The sequence below is a fragment of the Apaloderma vittatum genome, unplaced genomic scaffold (genome assembly GCF_000703405.1).
Source record: "Apaloderma vittatum isolate BGI_N311 unplaced genomic scaffold, ASM70340v1 scaffold18659, whole genome shotgun sequence".
Classification (NCBI taxonomy): Eukaryota; Metazoa; Chordata; class Aves; order Trogoniformes; family Trogonidae; genus Apaloderma; species Apaloderma vittatum.
Genome location: NW_009736011.1, coordinates 1 through 12,701, shown reverse-complemented (window position 1 = coordinate 12,701; position 12,701 = coordinate 1). Strand labels below are relative to the sequence as shown.

Sequence of the window (12,701 nt, the reverse complement as noted above, 5' to 3'; positions counted from 1 at the left end):
GCCCGGCGCGAGACGCGGGCTGGGGCTGAGGGCAAGGGGGCAGAAGGAGGGTTGGTGCGGCCTTACTGTGAGATTGCTCTGCGCCTGAGGGAGGTTTTGTTGCGTTGCAGAAAACCCACGTGAGTTCCTGATCCAGGCCCTGGAAAGGGTGAAAGCCGGGAAGCGGTCTGAGGGGGAGTACCCCTACCTCATGGACGAGGGCAATCTGGCCGCCATGTTCGGCCTGCTGGATGTGGTGGGCCGAGGGCACATAACGGCAGGGGAGGATAACGTCAGCGCAGTACAGAGAAGGTGCGTCTCACCTGCGCGGAGGCTCACGCTGGAGTGGTTGCATTTGCACAGAATTAGTAAAATAGTTTCAAAAACGCACGTTATATATACTTTAAAAGTACGCAAACACCTACCCATACACAACTCGTAGCTTAAAAAGTTTGAAAAGCTACATGTTTTTTTTTAAGTTGCCTTTTATGTTTACATTTTAGTATACCTAGGCCACTTTAAGATGTTAAATTAATCTTTCAAAGACTTGCACTGGAAACTCTCTTTCTGTAACTTCAGCTCTTAAAACTTTGGGACTGAGCACTGAAGACCTGCAGCTTGGCGATGATGTGAATATCACTTTGGACATATTCAAGGAAGAAGTGTAAGTTTAATTGAAAGGGGTTTATTTGGATGGAGGGACATGCACAGGGGATATTTCACTGAGATTTTTTTTTATTTACAAAACTACATAATTAAAGGATTTGCTGGTTTAAATTTAACCCCTTTACTTTGTATTGCAAGATTGAAAAGGGTCAGTTACTGCCTGACCTTGCGTGGCTTGCTCTACCTGAGCCAACTTGTCATTTTCCTCCACCAGTCGGTTCCAGGATCCTCTCAAAGCAGACCTCACATCACCTACCTCTCAGGTCAGACAGAAGGTTCAAATACTGATCTAGACATGTGAAACAGCATTGGCTTCTTTGCCAGAGAAGACATCATACAGCTGTAGATGAAACAAGCTCAGAGTTAATAATGATTTCTTGCAGTTGAAGTATGGTTTTGTGGTAGTGCGGCAATCACCGAAAGGTAACTGGAAAAAATTATCCTTATTGTTATCTAAATGGAATTCTTTTTTTTTTTCTGTCTTAGGAAGAAAAAGATGCTGGAGAGCTGGGCCATATATTAGTTTGAGCAATGGTCTGCTGTATGTATAAAAAGTAGACATCTTCCCCAATTCTTGTTCTGTTTTGGTAGCTGTGAATAGCTGATTTTAAGCAATGCTCTCTTTTTTCTCTTCCCACCCTTGCTGAAGAGGACAAATGACAAGAATGCATTTGTATTTACCAGGCAGTGCAGGGGGATCTTTCAAGAATCGTGTAATAGAATGAGATCTCTTTTACATAACTGAAAGAGTGCTTTGGAGATTCCACCTTGAGTTTGTAGCTTGCAATAAGGGTTTTTATCTTGTTGGCTCATTACCACTGAATAAAATTAAGAGTTGAACTGTTTGGTAAGCTGGGTTTGGTTGTCTTATTTTAAAAGAAAGACCAACTGCAGCAAGCGATGACAAATGTCCACAGTTGAAGAGAGGCGCCACTTCCAAATACAGTACTATTTCCGAACTTACAACACACTATTTATGAAATCTTTAAGAAGAAAATTTTTTTAAAAAAAAAATTAGAAGACTGGTACAGCAAAGAAAAAAAGAATTGAATGAGCATGAATAAAGAAAGTGACATATGCCTTTCATTCCTTCCTTGTTCTGTTCACAGAGTTTTTAATACAGAAAATCCATTACCTGGCATGTAGAGGTATAAAACTGGTGGACTGGGCAGTGTGAAAGAGTTGGTCATATTGCACACAGCTGTATTTACACTGTAAATGCTCCATATTCCTTAGAGTGATGTTGCAGCACACACCAGTGACAAGGCAGACACGTTAATTAGAGATTAGGAGTTTTAGCTCCCCAGTGTAGGGGCAAGGTGGCTAAGGAAAATGAGATCCATGGTTAGACACCAAGCCAGTAGCATTTTAAATTTTTATTTTTTTAAACTGTATACAGTAAGGCAGAAGATTAGATTAAACCAGTCATCCAGCATTCAGTATTGAAAAACATAATCCAAGTATATTACAACATATTTGCTTTGCTTTTTTTTGAAATAAGTAATCTAGACCAAGTTATTAACCATTTTTGTGAGAAGTCTTTATTTTCCTGTATTTGGCCAACTAGCTCTCAAATTGAGAAGAATCTCAACATCCTTTTGAGCTAATTTATAAACTCCAAGTTCATTTAGTGCTGCTGTTGCAGAGGGCTGGTTCGGCTTTAACGTCGTTTCACTTTCTGAAGCTGACTGCAGTACATCCTTCAGAAGCAAGGCAGAGCCAATATTCAGGTTTAGGATAATACAGGCTTCTTTTATGCTAGAGGAAAAAGTTGTACGGATTAATATGAGAAGCGCCCATGAGGTACACTAATTTTGTGCATGTGGTGATTAATAAAAAGACCTCCATAGATTTCTGAAAAGGAACTGAAATATTGAACTGAAAAGTGCTGCTCAGATCAAGGCAAACAGTATATTTGTTCCATTTTGCGTGGTTCCATAAGCTTCAGTATTTTGCTTCTCAGTGCTCGGCACAGCTTTTGCTTCTAAAGTTTTTCCATCAGTATTAAAAATACAGAATAGAATTTACCACTTAATCTGTGTAGCTTTTCCTAAATAAATTCTCCCCTAAGATAATTAGAAACTTCTCATTCACTGTATTTTATGAGCACAGTTTAATTGGTAGTTGCTAGAACGTGAACATTTTCTCTAATTAGTATCATGGGAGAACAGGTACCCTGTCTTTGTCATGTTGTTTCTAATCTAAATACAACAGATAGCCATTATGCATTATTTTTTACAGTTCCTTTGTGAAACGTGTATGAATTACATTTATGTAGGTAACGTGTTCAAAAAAACCCTTAAAACTGCAGATGCTACGTGAATATTCCAATTTAAAAATGCCAATATATAATCTTTGTCTTCAAGACTGAACACCATGCTCCATACTGATTTTAAAACATCAAGATTTCTGTCCCAATTAGTCTAGGACTGTAGTGCTGGACTCTTTAGAAGACTGTGGGCTCTTTTTAAAAGTCTAACCTCAAAGAAGGCAGCTTCTCCTCATCCATGAAAGCAACCAGACTGCAATACAAGGCAATTCTGAGCAGGGAACATAGTTTAGTCTTTCTTCTAAAAAGTTTATTGTGCTTTAACAATGTATCTTTGGAGTATTTTCTTCGGCCCCAGTTACCAAGTCTGTGCTCCTTACAGTCCTTCCATAAATTATCTAGAAATCGAGACTGCACAAAATACCCCAGAAAACACGCCCCAGTCTGTCACTATCTGAGTATGCACTGCAGAATCAAAACTTTTCTAGTTGTAAACACTGGAAGCATAAATAAACTGTGTATTTTAAGTCTGGATCAAAACCAACCATGAAAAAAATCTTTGTGATACATAACACACAAGTATTCATCTGGCCATTCACTTTTAAAATGCCAACAGATCAGAACTTTGCCTACTTACTGCTTGAAGTAGTTTTCTGGCCTCTTGCAGTAGTGTGAGAATAAAGGGAACAGATTTCTACTCATGTCAAACTGGAGTTGTGCTGCTCCTCCTTCATTGAAATGATTTGCCATAATTATCTGCAAGCACAAAGAGGTGCATCCACTGTTTAACACAGTCACTGTGTTGTGAAACTACCGTATCGCACAGGTCACGCTTTGCCGATACCTACTTCCTGATAGATGTACGTATCCACTTTCTCCGCAAGCATTTGCCAGAAGATTTTGAACAGCGAGTGACAGAGCTGCTGTTCTAGTTGGAGCAAGCGGTCTCGTAGGGTCAACAACATCGGGCAAGCCGTGCTCGATAAAGACATTACTGCTTGCTCTGCCTGAGATGGTAAAGATAACCACCTGCAAGAAGTTACGGCACTGAAGTCATTATAATGAAATTATTCATATTGTAACAACTCAAGCTAAAATTATCTTTTTTTTAAAACTCACACCCATTTACAATGGTTCACAGAGACTTCTTTCCCATTTCTAATCTAAAAGTAATCACAGCCTAATGCTGTGTTTGAATTTCATTTAATATTAAACTCGTGCTTTGGTTATAAATCTCTGAACATGCCATTCACAGAAACTCCATCTAATCTAGAAAATCACGGAGCTGTTGTAGTTCTTCTGTGATGTACTTCAGAAATTCTACTCAGGAGCAAACACTCAGGAAGCCCTACGAGTCTGTGAAGACAGAGCAGTCCCAACAGGCTATTTCATATTTACTATTTAATGCTCCTATGAAGAAAATAATTCTTATCCAAACTAGAGCAATCCAGAACTTTTCCTAGGATTTTTAACACAACATGCCCACTAATTGTGGAACTACTTTAGAAAACATAGCATTAAAATAGTCTTGAAAGAAGTGTTAAGAGAATTTTCCAAAACTTACTACCTTGTGCCATTCCTATTCAGGAAAACAATTCTGCCTGTTAGCTCTTCCTGCCTTGATTTACCTCAGTATTTTTCACAGGAAGGGAAGCAAGTAAGCAGACAGAATCACCTCTCTTTTTTGTACAGTTTTGCAGCATCTTTGACTTCTCTGAAGACGTGCTCTACCTGACGAGTCAGCATGTCATGTTTTAGGCGTTCAAGAAGGTTAATCATTTCATCAAAGACGGAACTCTCCATGGAAGCCAGCTGCCCCAGCTGGAGTTGACTGACAGTGCTGCTTTCTGCATGAACCTCCAGTTCTGCCTGCTGTAGCTGCAAGAAGAACTACAGACACAAAACCAGGTATGAATGCTACCAGAAAAACAATATTTTTGAACTTTTTTGATGGTACTTTAATAGGCACGGTTCTCGAAAACACTCTCCCAACACATTTATAAGCTTAAAAGATTTTAAAACCACCTTCTTATCTTTCCCCGTGGTCCTGATTTACTGAAAAATGAAACATGGTGGTTTAATACCAGTGGCGGAACCAATATGGGTTTCAGATACAATAGCAGACAAGCAATGGGAACAGATCTAGAGAAATACTAAAGAGATATTTTAAGATTGACAGCAGAATGCTTTAAAAAACAAAACAAACAAAAAACCTGCGTTTCACCTTTTTATGTTTGTAAAAAGTAAACTAGAACCTTTAAACTGTAATTCATTTTAGAAGCAAGAAAATGTATTGAGCGTAACGTGACATAGTGGTAACTACTTGTTGGTTTTGGTTTTAAGCAGATCAAGACTCCTAAGTAGGTGCAGCTGTACACCACAAAGGCTGCCATCCTATCCAGTCCTGGATACCCTCTGCTAGAGCCACAGTTCCCTGAGAGGACAAAAAGAATTTGAAGGCTGTACATCTTGCACACAACACCCGTTTCTACACCCTTTATATGTGCAAAAGTTAAAAAATCCTGTTACCAACGAAAAGCCGAAATGCTACAGAATAATCATTGTTATGAAGCAAACATCCAAAGTCCTTTTTTTTAAAAAAAAAAAAAGTAAGTAAAATAATTGCTTACTACGTTGTCAGCCCAGTCCGCCAGCACTGTTGCTATGTAGTTCACAGCATTAAGGATTGCACAGTATCGGAAGCCTAAGGAAGCTCTAGTCTCTTCCTTCATTACTTGAGTTAATCGTATTCTGAAATCATCAACTAACTCCTTCTGCAGGCCTAGGAACTGTAGTTTTCTGGAAGCTGTTGGGAGGTTCTTATACCTGTCTGCAAAGACATGGATAAAATGTTTTTAGGTTTTCCAACACCAAATAAAAGCTTTTCAGAAAGAAGCATTACAGTCATCTTGCTATACAACCTTACGCCTACGAGATCATCTAGTATTTAAAACAGCTGGCATATTTTAATGATTTCAGGGAACTACTCACTGCAAAAGCTAAATGTGTAAAGAAACAACATTCTTCCCCCCCTCCGGATTCCACGAGCATTTTGTATTCCGATACTGGAAGTGATACGTGATTACACCACACCACCCCGTGGGGCCCCTGACAGAGTATACTGACACAGAGGAAGATAAAGCCATCGAAAATGCAATTATCTGTCTCCTGAAAACTTACTTGTTCTGTTCCAAGAAAGCAGCTTTTACTTAATAGCTTCTAAATTGTCACAGATTCAAAAGGTGTAGTAGGATTTTTTTAATTACTGCACTACAACAAATTACATTCTCACAAGTATGAACAAGTTTTAATATGCTACTTATCAACTGTATTTTTAAAATTCTTTTGTAAGCATGTCACTAGCTCAAGATTATTCACCCTTGAGTATGAGTCCAAAATACAAAACCACAGGAGAGCTTTTATTAAATTGCAAAAATCACTTTACAACATCATGTGGTGATTACTGCTGATAATGAGTATTTAGTAAAGAAATCTACTAGCTGCCTTTTTTTATTATTCATTACAAACAAAGCAATGCCCATAGATTAATAATTACCTGTTATAACTAACAACAGAGTCATAAAAGTTTCAGCACAGTCTGGGACTTTCATTTCATCTACATCAGTGATGTCTTTGTACTGCGATATCCACGCAGCCTCCGATGAAAGCATCGAGTCCATTTTCTGAAGAGCAACTGAGATGCACAAAACTTGTAAACTGTTTTTTAATTTTAAAAAAACTTAGCAAACCCCCTTTAAAATATATGAAAATAAAAGCCTTATCTATAGTATGTTAGATTTTACATTTTCAGGTTATAAAAACTACTGATAACTGGCTCCATATGAAGCGAGCTTCAATGTATCTACATTTGCAGTGCTGTGAACAGCTACGTCGGAGTTGATGGGGTGGGTTTTTTTGTATTTTAATAGTTGGCTTGTTCCCTTCCAATATATTTCCTCTTCTCTTTTCAAAAGTTAATACACTTCCCCTATCTCCACTTAAAGCTCATCCTTGTCTGCACCCACATAAATATAATATTTGTTTAAAAATAAGCCTATTAAATTCCATACAGCTTAGGAGCAAGAGTCCTACAAACTACAAAAGAGTAAAGTCTGTTGAAATCAAACTAATTTTTAGTCAAAATAATCACAGAGTATAAATACCTGCACGTCTTATCTAGTAGCCCTGTCCAAGTGACAGAGAAAGCAACTTGTGTTAAGTCTACCCACACTTTCTGATCATGCAATATAAAGACCAGCAAAATGTGCTGGAAGTCTTACATTTTTTTTCCACTGTTAGCCACCTTTGGAAGCAGGATTCTTCTGACAGAATGTGCATGCAACTGGGAAAGCTGCTGAGATAACCATGAACGCTGTACAACTCTCTCTCGAAGAGAAGTACTTCGTCCACAAGGTGACAGAAGAGTGTATCGTCATACAACAGGCATGGGATATCAGCAGCCAGCTTCTCCAAAATCAGCATTACTAGAGCACGAGAGAATTCAAGCTTTTGAAAGAAGAAAGCAAATAAAATGTCAGAAATGGCAAGTATTAACATGCGCAAGCACGTATATAACAAACTGCTACTAGACTGAGTTATACCTCACCATTTGCTTAGCAAAATCAGTGGAAGTGGGTTTGCACAAATATCCATCAGAAGCTGACTTACATATTGACATATATAAAACCATGACAGTGCTTACCCCAGCGTTCACTGAAGATCCTGCCTTGTCCAGTATTGGCTGGATTTTGTCATCAAGGAACTTTGCGTGATTTCCAATCCACATAAGTACTTGGGTTAAATACCACTCCGGCTTATTTTAAAAAGAAAATAAAATATTTAATGCATCCAAACAACAGTTATTCACCTGCTACTACTATTTTAAGAGAAAATTCTAAAAATACCAGTCTCTTCCCCTGCCTTTTCTTGATCTCAGATCAGACAAATCTTCCACTGTTTTACTTAGCTTTGATTTTCATACAAGCAGTATCAGAGAAGTATTTCTGGTTTTGAATTGTCTTAAATGCACAAATTATTCTGTTTCTTCTATACTGCTTTCTCACTCATGAGGTTCTCTTTTCTGTTTCACATACTTCCTCCTGTTCTTCTGCGTGGTCTTCATTTACTGTTGTAGCAAAAAGGATGCACTCCTGAGAAAACTCCTCCCAGTAGCTCCATTCTTACTGTCATGGTACCCAACCTCAACCCACAGTCGAAGTGAGGCATCTATCACCTTCATTTCACGCTTTAATGCCTTTAATCTTTTTCAGTTTCCACACTTAAAAGAGAGGCTGTAGCTTTTGATGAACACTTCTTTCAATGCTAGTGCAGGTGGAAGCAGTTCCTGTCCTCCTCACTCCCAAAAGCCAAAGAACTTTCTGTTGAACTGTACTCACATTCTCCACACTTTTTGTGCCTTAAACTTTTCTTCAAGTTTTTTTTAGAAAAATAGTCATTCTTCTATTGTTGTTCATAAATTTAATCTATTGAACATAATTTTCCACTCTGCTTATGAAATTATTTTGTTCATGTCTAAAAAACCTCTAACCACTAATATATAACACTTTTTTAAAAAGCATTGTAGTAGCAACTATCAAGACGACAAATATATTTATTTACGCAAGACTGCCAACACAAGCACACAAACTTGTGCAACTGGACTGTTACAAATAGCTCCAGATGTGTTACAGCAGCAGTAATGCAGTGAAACTTGTTCCAATGACAGCTCTCGATAAAAGATAATTCACACAAAAAACACGTCAGTTGCCAGCTGGTAAGCTGGACAGCTGTTGTTTTATGTCAATTAAAAAAACGTAACCCAAAAACCTAACTACATAGCAGTGCCTTTAGACTAATCACATTTTTATAAACTAACAGCAGAATCCAACCTTTTTAGTTACATAAAGGTAGCAAAACACAAAACCAAAAATCTGTCACAGCTCTGCACAGCCTTTGAGCTCAAACAATAAGGGGCAGTCCAAAGCCGTCTGCAAGGATGCAGAAGAAATTAATCAAAACTTCTGAAACCATGGGAGTGAGTCCAAGACTGTAGTAATGCTTTCTAAAGGATCTGGGCAAGGGAGAAATATCACCTGGCCCAGAGAAAATGCTTATGCCATGGAAAGGTCTTCAAGTGCTACCTTCGTATCTGTCCACATGTAGGTAGGCACAAAAGAACTACACAGTTTTGAAGAATCTTAATTTCAGAGAGCAAAGCGTTAAAGCTATGTCATTTAAACACAGCAATCTATCTGTTGCCTTTTTAAAAAAGCAATTCAAATAAAAATACGCAAACCACTTTCTCTCATACCTTGTTTAAAACATTGGTCTGTTTGTTTCCAGTGAAATGATACCTGAATCTCTTCTGAAGAGGATTCAGCATGATCTGTATTGGAAGGATGATGGGTGGCAATGGGGGTAAAGAGTATTTTTCTGGCAATTGTTTAGGTTTGGTTAACAGTTCATCTCTAAGTTTGACGGTCAAGGATAAGTTTAAGTTTTGCATTCTCCCAACGTCATCATTTCAACAGAACAGGTTTCTAAAAACGAACATTTCTTAGTTCTACCTCATTGCCTGAAGGCAGTTTTATGCAATCAATAGATTTCTTCAAGTATTTATATAGTATTTAATACAACTCAGTCTGCTAAGAATTATTTATTCAATGACAATACAAGTCACTTAAGTCAGTGTGATTTACAAAATTCATATCCTTAAAAAAAACCAAACAACACAGTACCAAGCACAGGGTCTGTCCAAGAGATAGGCTGGTTGTTAAAGGAGGATAAAAGACTCATGAGATTAATAAGTGCAATAGGATTTCCTATTTTCATGTAACTGATTTAACTGACACAGTCTGCCAGACCAAAGCTGTTATCAACTCAGGGTTGTGTGCAATGGCCTTTCATCTCCCTACTGCATGATTTTAAAAAAAACTGGTCTAGTCGAGAGGTGGTGCCCCTGCCCATGACAGGGCGGTTAGACTAGATGATCTCTAAGGTCCCTTCCAGCCTAGGCCATTCTACGATTCTATGAATATAGCTACAACCACTCCAGGAAAAACTGCTTGGCTGCATTTTACTTGTGCTTTATTTAATTCACTGAAAAAAGGACAAGGATGAGCAGCAGTGCCCTCTGATTAACCTCAAAGGCAGACTACTATTGCTGCACAGCAAAAATCCATTTGTAGTCTCCCCCTTCTGAAGAGTCTCCTTCTGAAACACATATCTTTGCTTTTTCCTCTTTTCCTTCTGGGATGGGACATTTTTAAATGATCTCTAAGGTCCCTTCCAGCCTAGGCCATTCTATGATATTAAAGTAATTAAGGCTGATTTTGAAAGGAAAAGCATTAACTGTGTAAAATAAACTATACACAACCATTTTTTTACTGATGTGGGTAACCATACTGAAGCTTGTACGGCCTGATCCTCACAAAACCTGAGCTATCAGCTACTATGAGATCAGTAGCTGGGGTGATTTGGAGTTACAATGTTGCTACTGCCAAAAAGGACAACTTTGGCACCTGACATTTTCTAACTAACTAAAAACCCCCAAACATTTAGAATGCTAAGATGAAATAGCATAAATTCTGTCTTTAGGTAGAACAAAATTTTAAATAGTTCTCCTTGAGAATGCCCACCTCCGACACGTCATTTATGATTCTCACTAAAAGCCACCACAACTCTTTTAAAGGATACGAGGTTTGCAATTTGAGAAGCTGACAGAACAACATCTCCAAGTTGCTGTACGCATCAGGAGCACCAGCTGGTGCAGCGAGGCCAAATGTCTGAGGCTGCGGAGGCCCCACAAAGGGCCAGTGGAGCTGGGTCAGTACCTCTTCAAAGTCACTGCAAGGCAAACCAAGCACTTTAACACACAAACTTACAGAACAACGCAATGACGAGGGAGTGAGACAGTGTCTCTCACCTTGACAATTTGTCCTTAAGAATTTTATGCCAAAATTTAACAGTGGATCTCACGAAAGCAAGAAGATGAGAACAAGAAGACTCCTGGAGTTTAATATCCAGTTCTGCCATGAATGCTAGAGTACTGGCTGCCTCTGGAACATTGTTGGTCATCAGATATTGCTGAATGCTATCACTATAAAATACAAGAACAGTCAAGGCCAAAAATTCATTAAAGATAAAAGTAAAAAAATCATTTGCACATTGAAAAACAAAGATGAAACTTTCTCAAACCTGAAATATTTTAGTTACAGGGTAGACTAGGCTACCGGGACATATATGAAGTACTCAGAAACTTTACCTTAACTCTTCTATTCGTGAAATCCATTTCAGATAGGCCAGGTGTCTTTCAATCTCTTCTACTTGACTGATCAGTACATCAAGATCCTCCATCCATGGCTGAGCTTTCAGTAAGTGGCTATTGATCGAATCAGATAGAAGAGTTTCTTCCTCTAGAAGCTGACTCAGAGACTTTTTAGAATCTTCTGCATTCTTTAAGGCGTTCTGAATTCTTTTGGGGACTTCTGATGAAACTGTAAGCACCTACGTTCACAGAGACATAAAAACACTGCACTACATAGAGTAGCACCATTTGAGATATTAATACATTGCTTCAGTTTAGTTAAATATACTCAATCGTTCATACTGCATATTCGGAAGACGGAAAAACAAAAAGAGATGCTTACCTGTTCTTCTAACTGTTTCTTATTTTCAGACAACTTATCAATAAGGTTGTCTAGCTTCCTCAAAGAATCATAGTCATTTCCAACTTCTCTTTCCACAAATTCAGAAACATAGTATGGAATATCACAATGATCTAGATCTCTAGTGACTTCTTTCTTTCTAACGGTTGCCATGTTTTCCTCCTCTGCAATACTAATTAAAAATTTCTAATTAGTTACCACTTAGCACAAACAACTATTGATCTATTGAGGACACAAAATTCCACAAGAAGCTGGGAAGTTCAACTGAAATTGAAACTTAAGACATTTAGTAAGTATGCTGCTTTAAGGGTCAACTTGCTGGTGTAAGCCTTAGCTGAAATATGATAAAGCCTTGCTTACACATCCAATTGGTGATTTATCACACATTAATTGCTGAAGAGAAATATAACTGTTAATTTCCTCCTTCCACAAAAGTGTAAGTTTTATTAAAAAACAGTTTTTTATATATATGTATATGACTTCTACATATGTAATATGGAAAACTTAATGAAAAGTGCTGGAAAACATTTTTGTAAAATACAAAGGAATATAACAACATTCTGCTTTACCTTTTCATACAGTTTTGGATGTTCCAGAGGCTTCAGTTGATATCTGACATATTACTAGCAAAGTATCCACTCAGGTCTTGCAATGATTTGTAAAGTAATGGCATCACTGAAATATCTGTGAGGAACCCCACACAGTACAACCGAAGAGGCACATCCGGCAGCATCCAGAGAAAACCAGACCCGGGACAGAGGGTGATCATGTACAGAGAAGCAAAAAAGGCAACAACGACAAGGGTTTGTCTCGTTCAATTCTCAATTCATTAACAGCACTTTCAAAAGAGTATTTTAAAATGAAACTTACACATTTCACTTCATCTGTTCCAAGCTTTAATCAAGTGAAAAATCTTATTAAAGAGATGACGGGAAAGAGAGAATACGGTGCAGCCGAGGAGCCAGAGCTGGCGAAGCGCTGCCGAGCAGGGGGAACAGCAAACCGGGCCACCAAGTTTGCTGCTCAGGAAGAAGTGAGTGAAGACAAGAGCGGTAACAAGCTCCCAGCTGCCCGCAGCGATGAAATCGAGTGGCACCGCACGAGACTGCCAGCCCAGCGGT

General features: G+C 38.4%; 2 protein-coding genes across 2 annotated transcripts; one reads left to right on the top strand and one right to left on the bottom strand.

Moving 5' to 3' along the window:
• Window positions 1–110: 110 nt before the first annotated feature.
• Window positions 111–946, top strand: LOC104269891 (EF-hand calcium-binding domain-containing protein 10-like; the record flags this gene model as incomplete). Its single annotated transcript, XM_009876822.1, has 3 exons — window positions 111–347; window positions 559–643; window positions 784–946. Coding segments are annotated over 3 exons (485 nt in total), but the record flags the coding sequence as incomplete, so codon positions are not given.
• A 1,217-nt stretch (window positions 947–2,163) lies between these two features.
• Window positions 2,164–11,861, bottom strand: RINT1 (RAD50 interactor 1). Its single transcript, XM_009876821.1, has 13 exons — window positions 11,563–11,861; window positions 11,178–11,419; window positions 10,839–11,012; window positions 10,610–10,759; window positions 9,225–9,381; window positions 7,617–7,727; window positions 7,195–7,420; window positions 6,471–6,608; window positions 5,545–5,744; window positions 4,590–4,804; window positions 3,763–3,943; window positions 3,552–3,670; window positions 2,164–2,403 (listed from the first exon to the last, which is right to left on the bottom strand). The coding sequence occupies exons 1-13, from the start codon at window positions 11,731–11,733 to the stop codon at window positions 2,187–2,189; spliced, it is 2,301 nt and encodes a 766-aa protein (XP_009875123.1). The 5' UTR covers window positions 11,734–11,861; the 3' UTR covers window positions 2,164–2,186.
• Between the last annotated feature and the right edge of the window lie 840 nt (window positions 11,862–12,701).

Bases quoted from the DNA above. Each gene is read 5' to 3' on its own strand.
- RINT1 (XM_009876821.1), bottom strand. From the start codon at position 11,733: ATGGCAACCGTTAGAAAGAAAGAAGTCACTAGAGATCTAGATCATTGT. The intron at 10,760-10,838 runs GTGAGAGACACT...TTTGCCTTGCAG, and splicing joins CTTAAGGACAAATTGTCAAG to TGACTTTGAAGAGGTACTGA. The intron at 4,805-5,544 runs GTAAGCAATTAT...TTGTGTCTGTAG, and splicing joins CGGACTGGGCTGACAACGTA to TTCTTCTTGCAGCTACAGCA.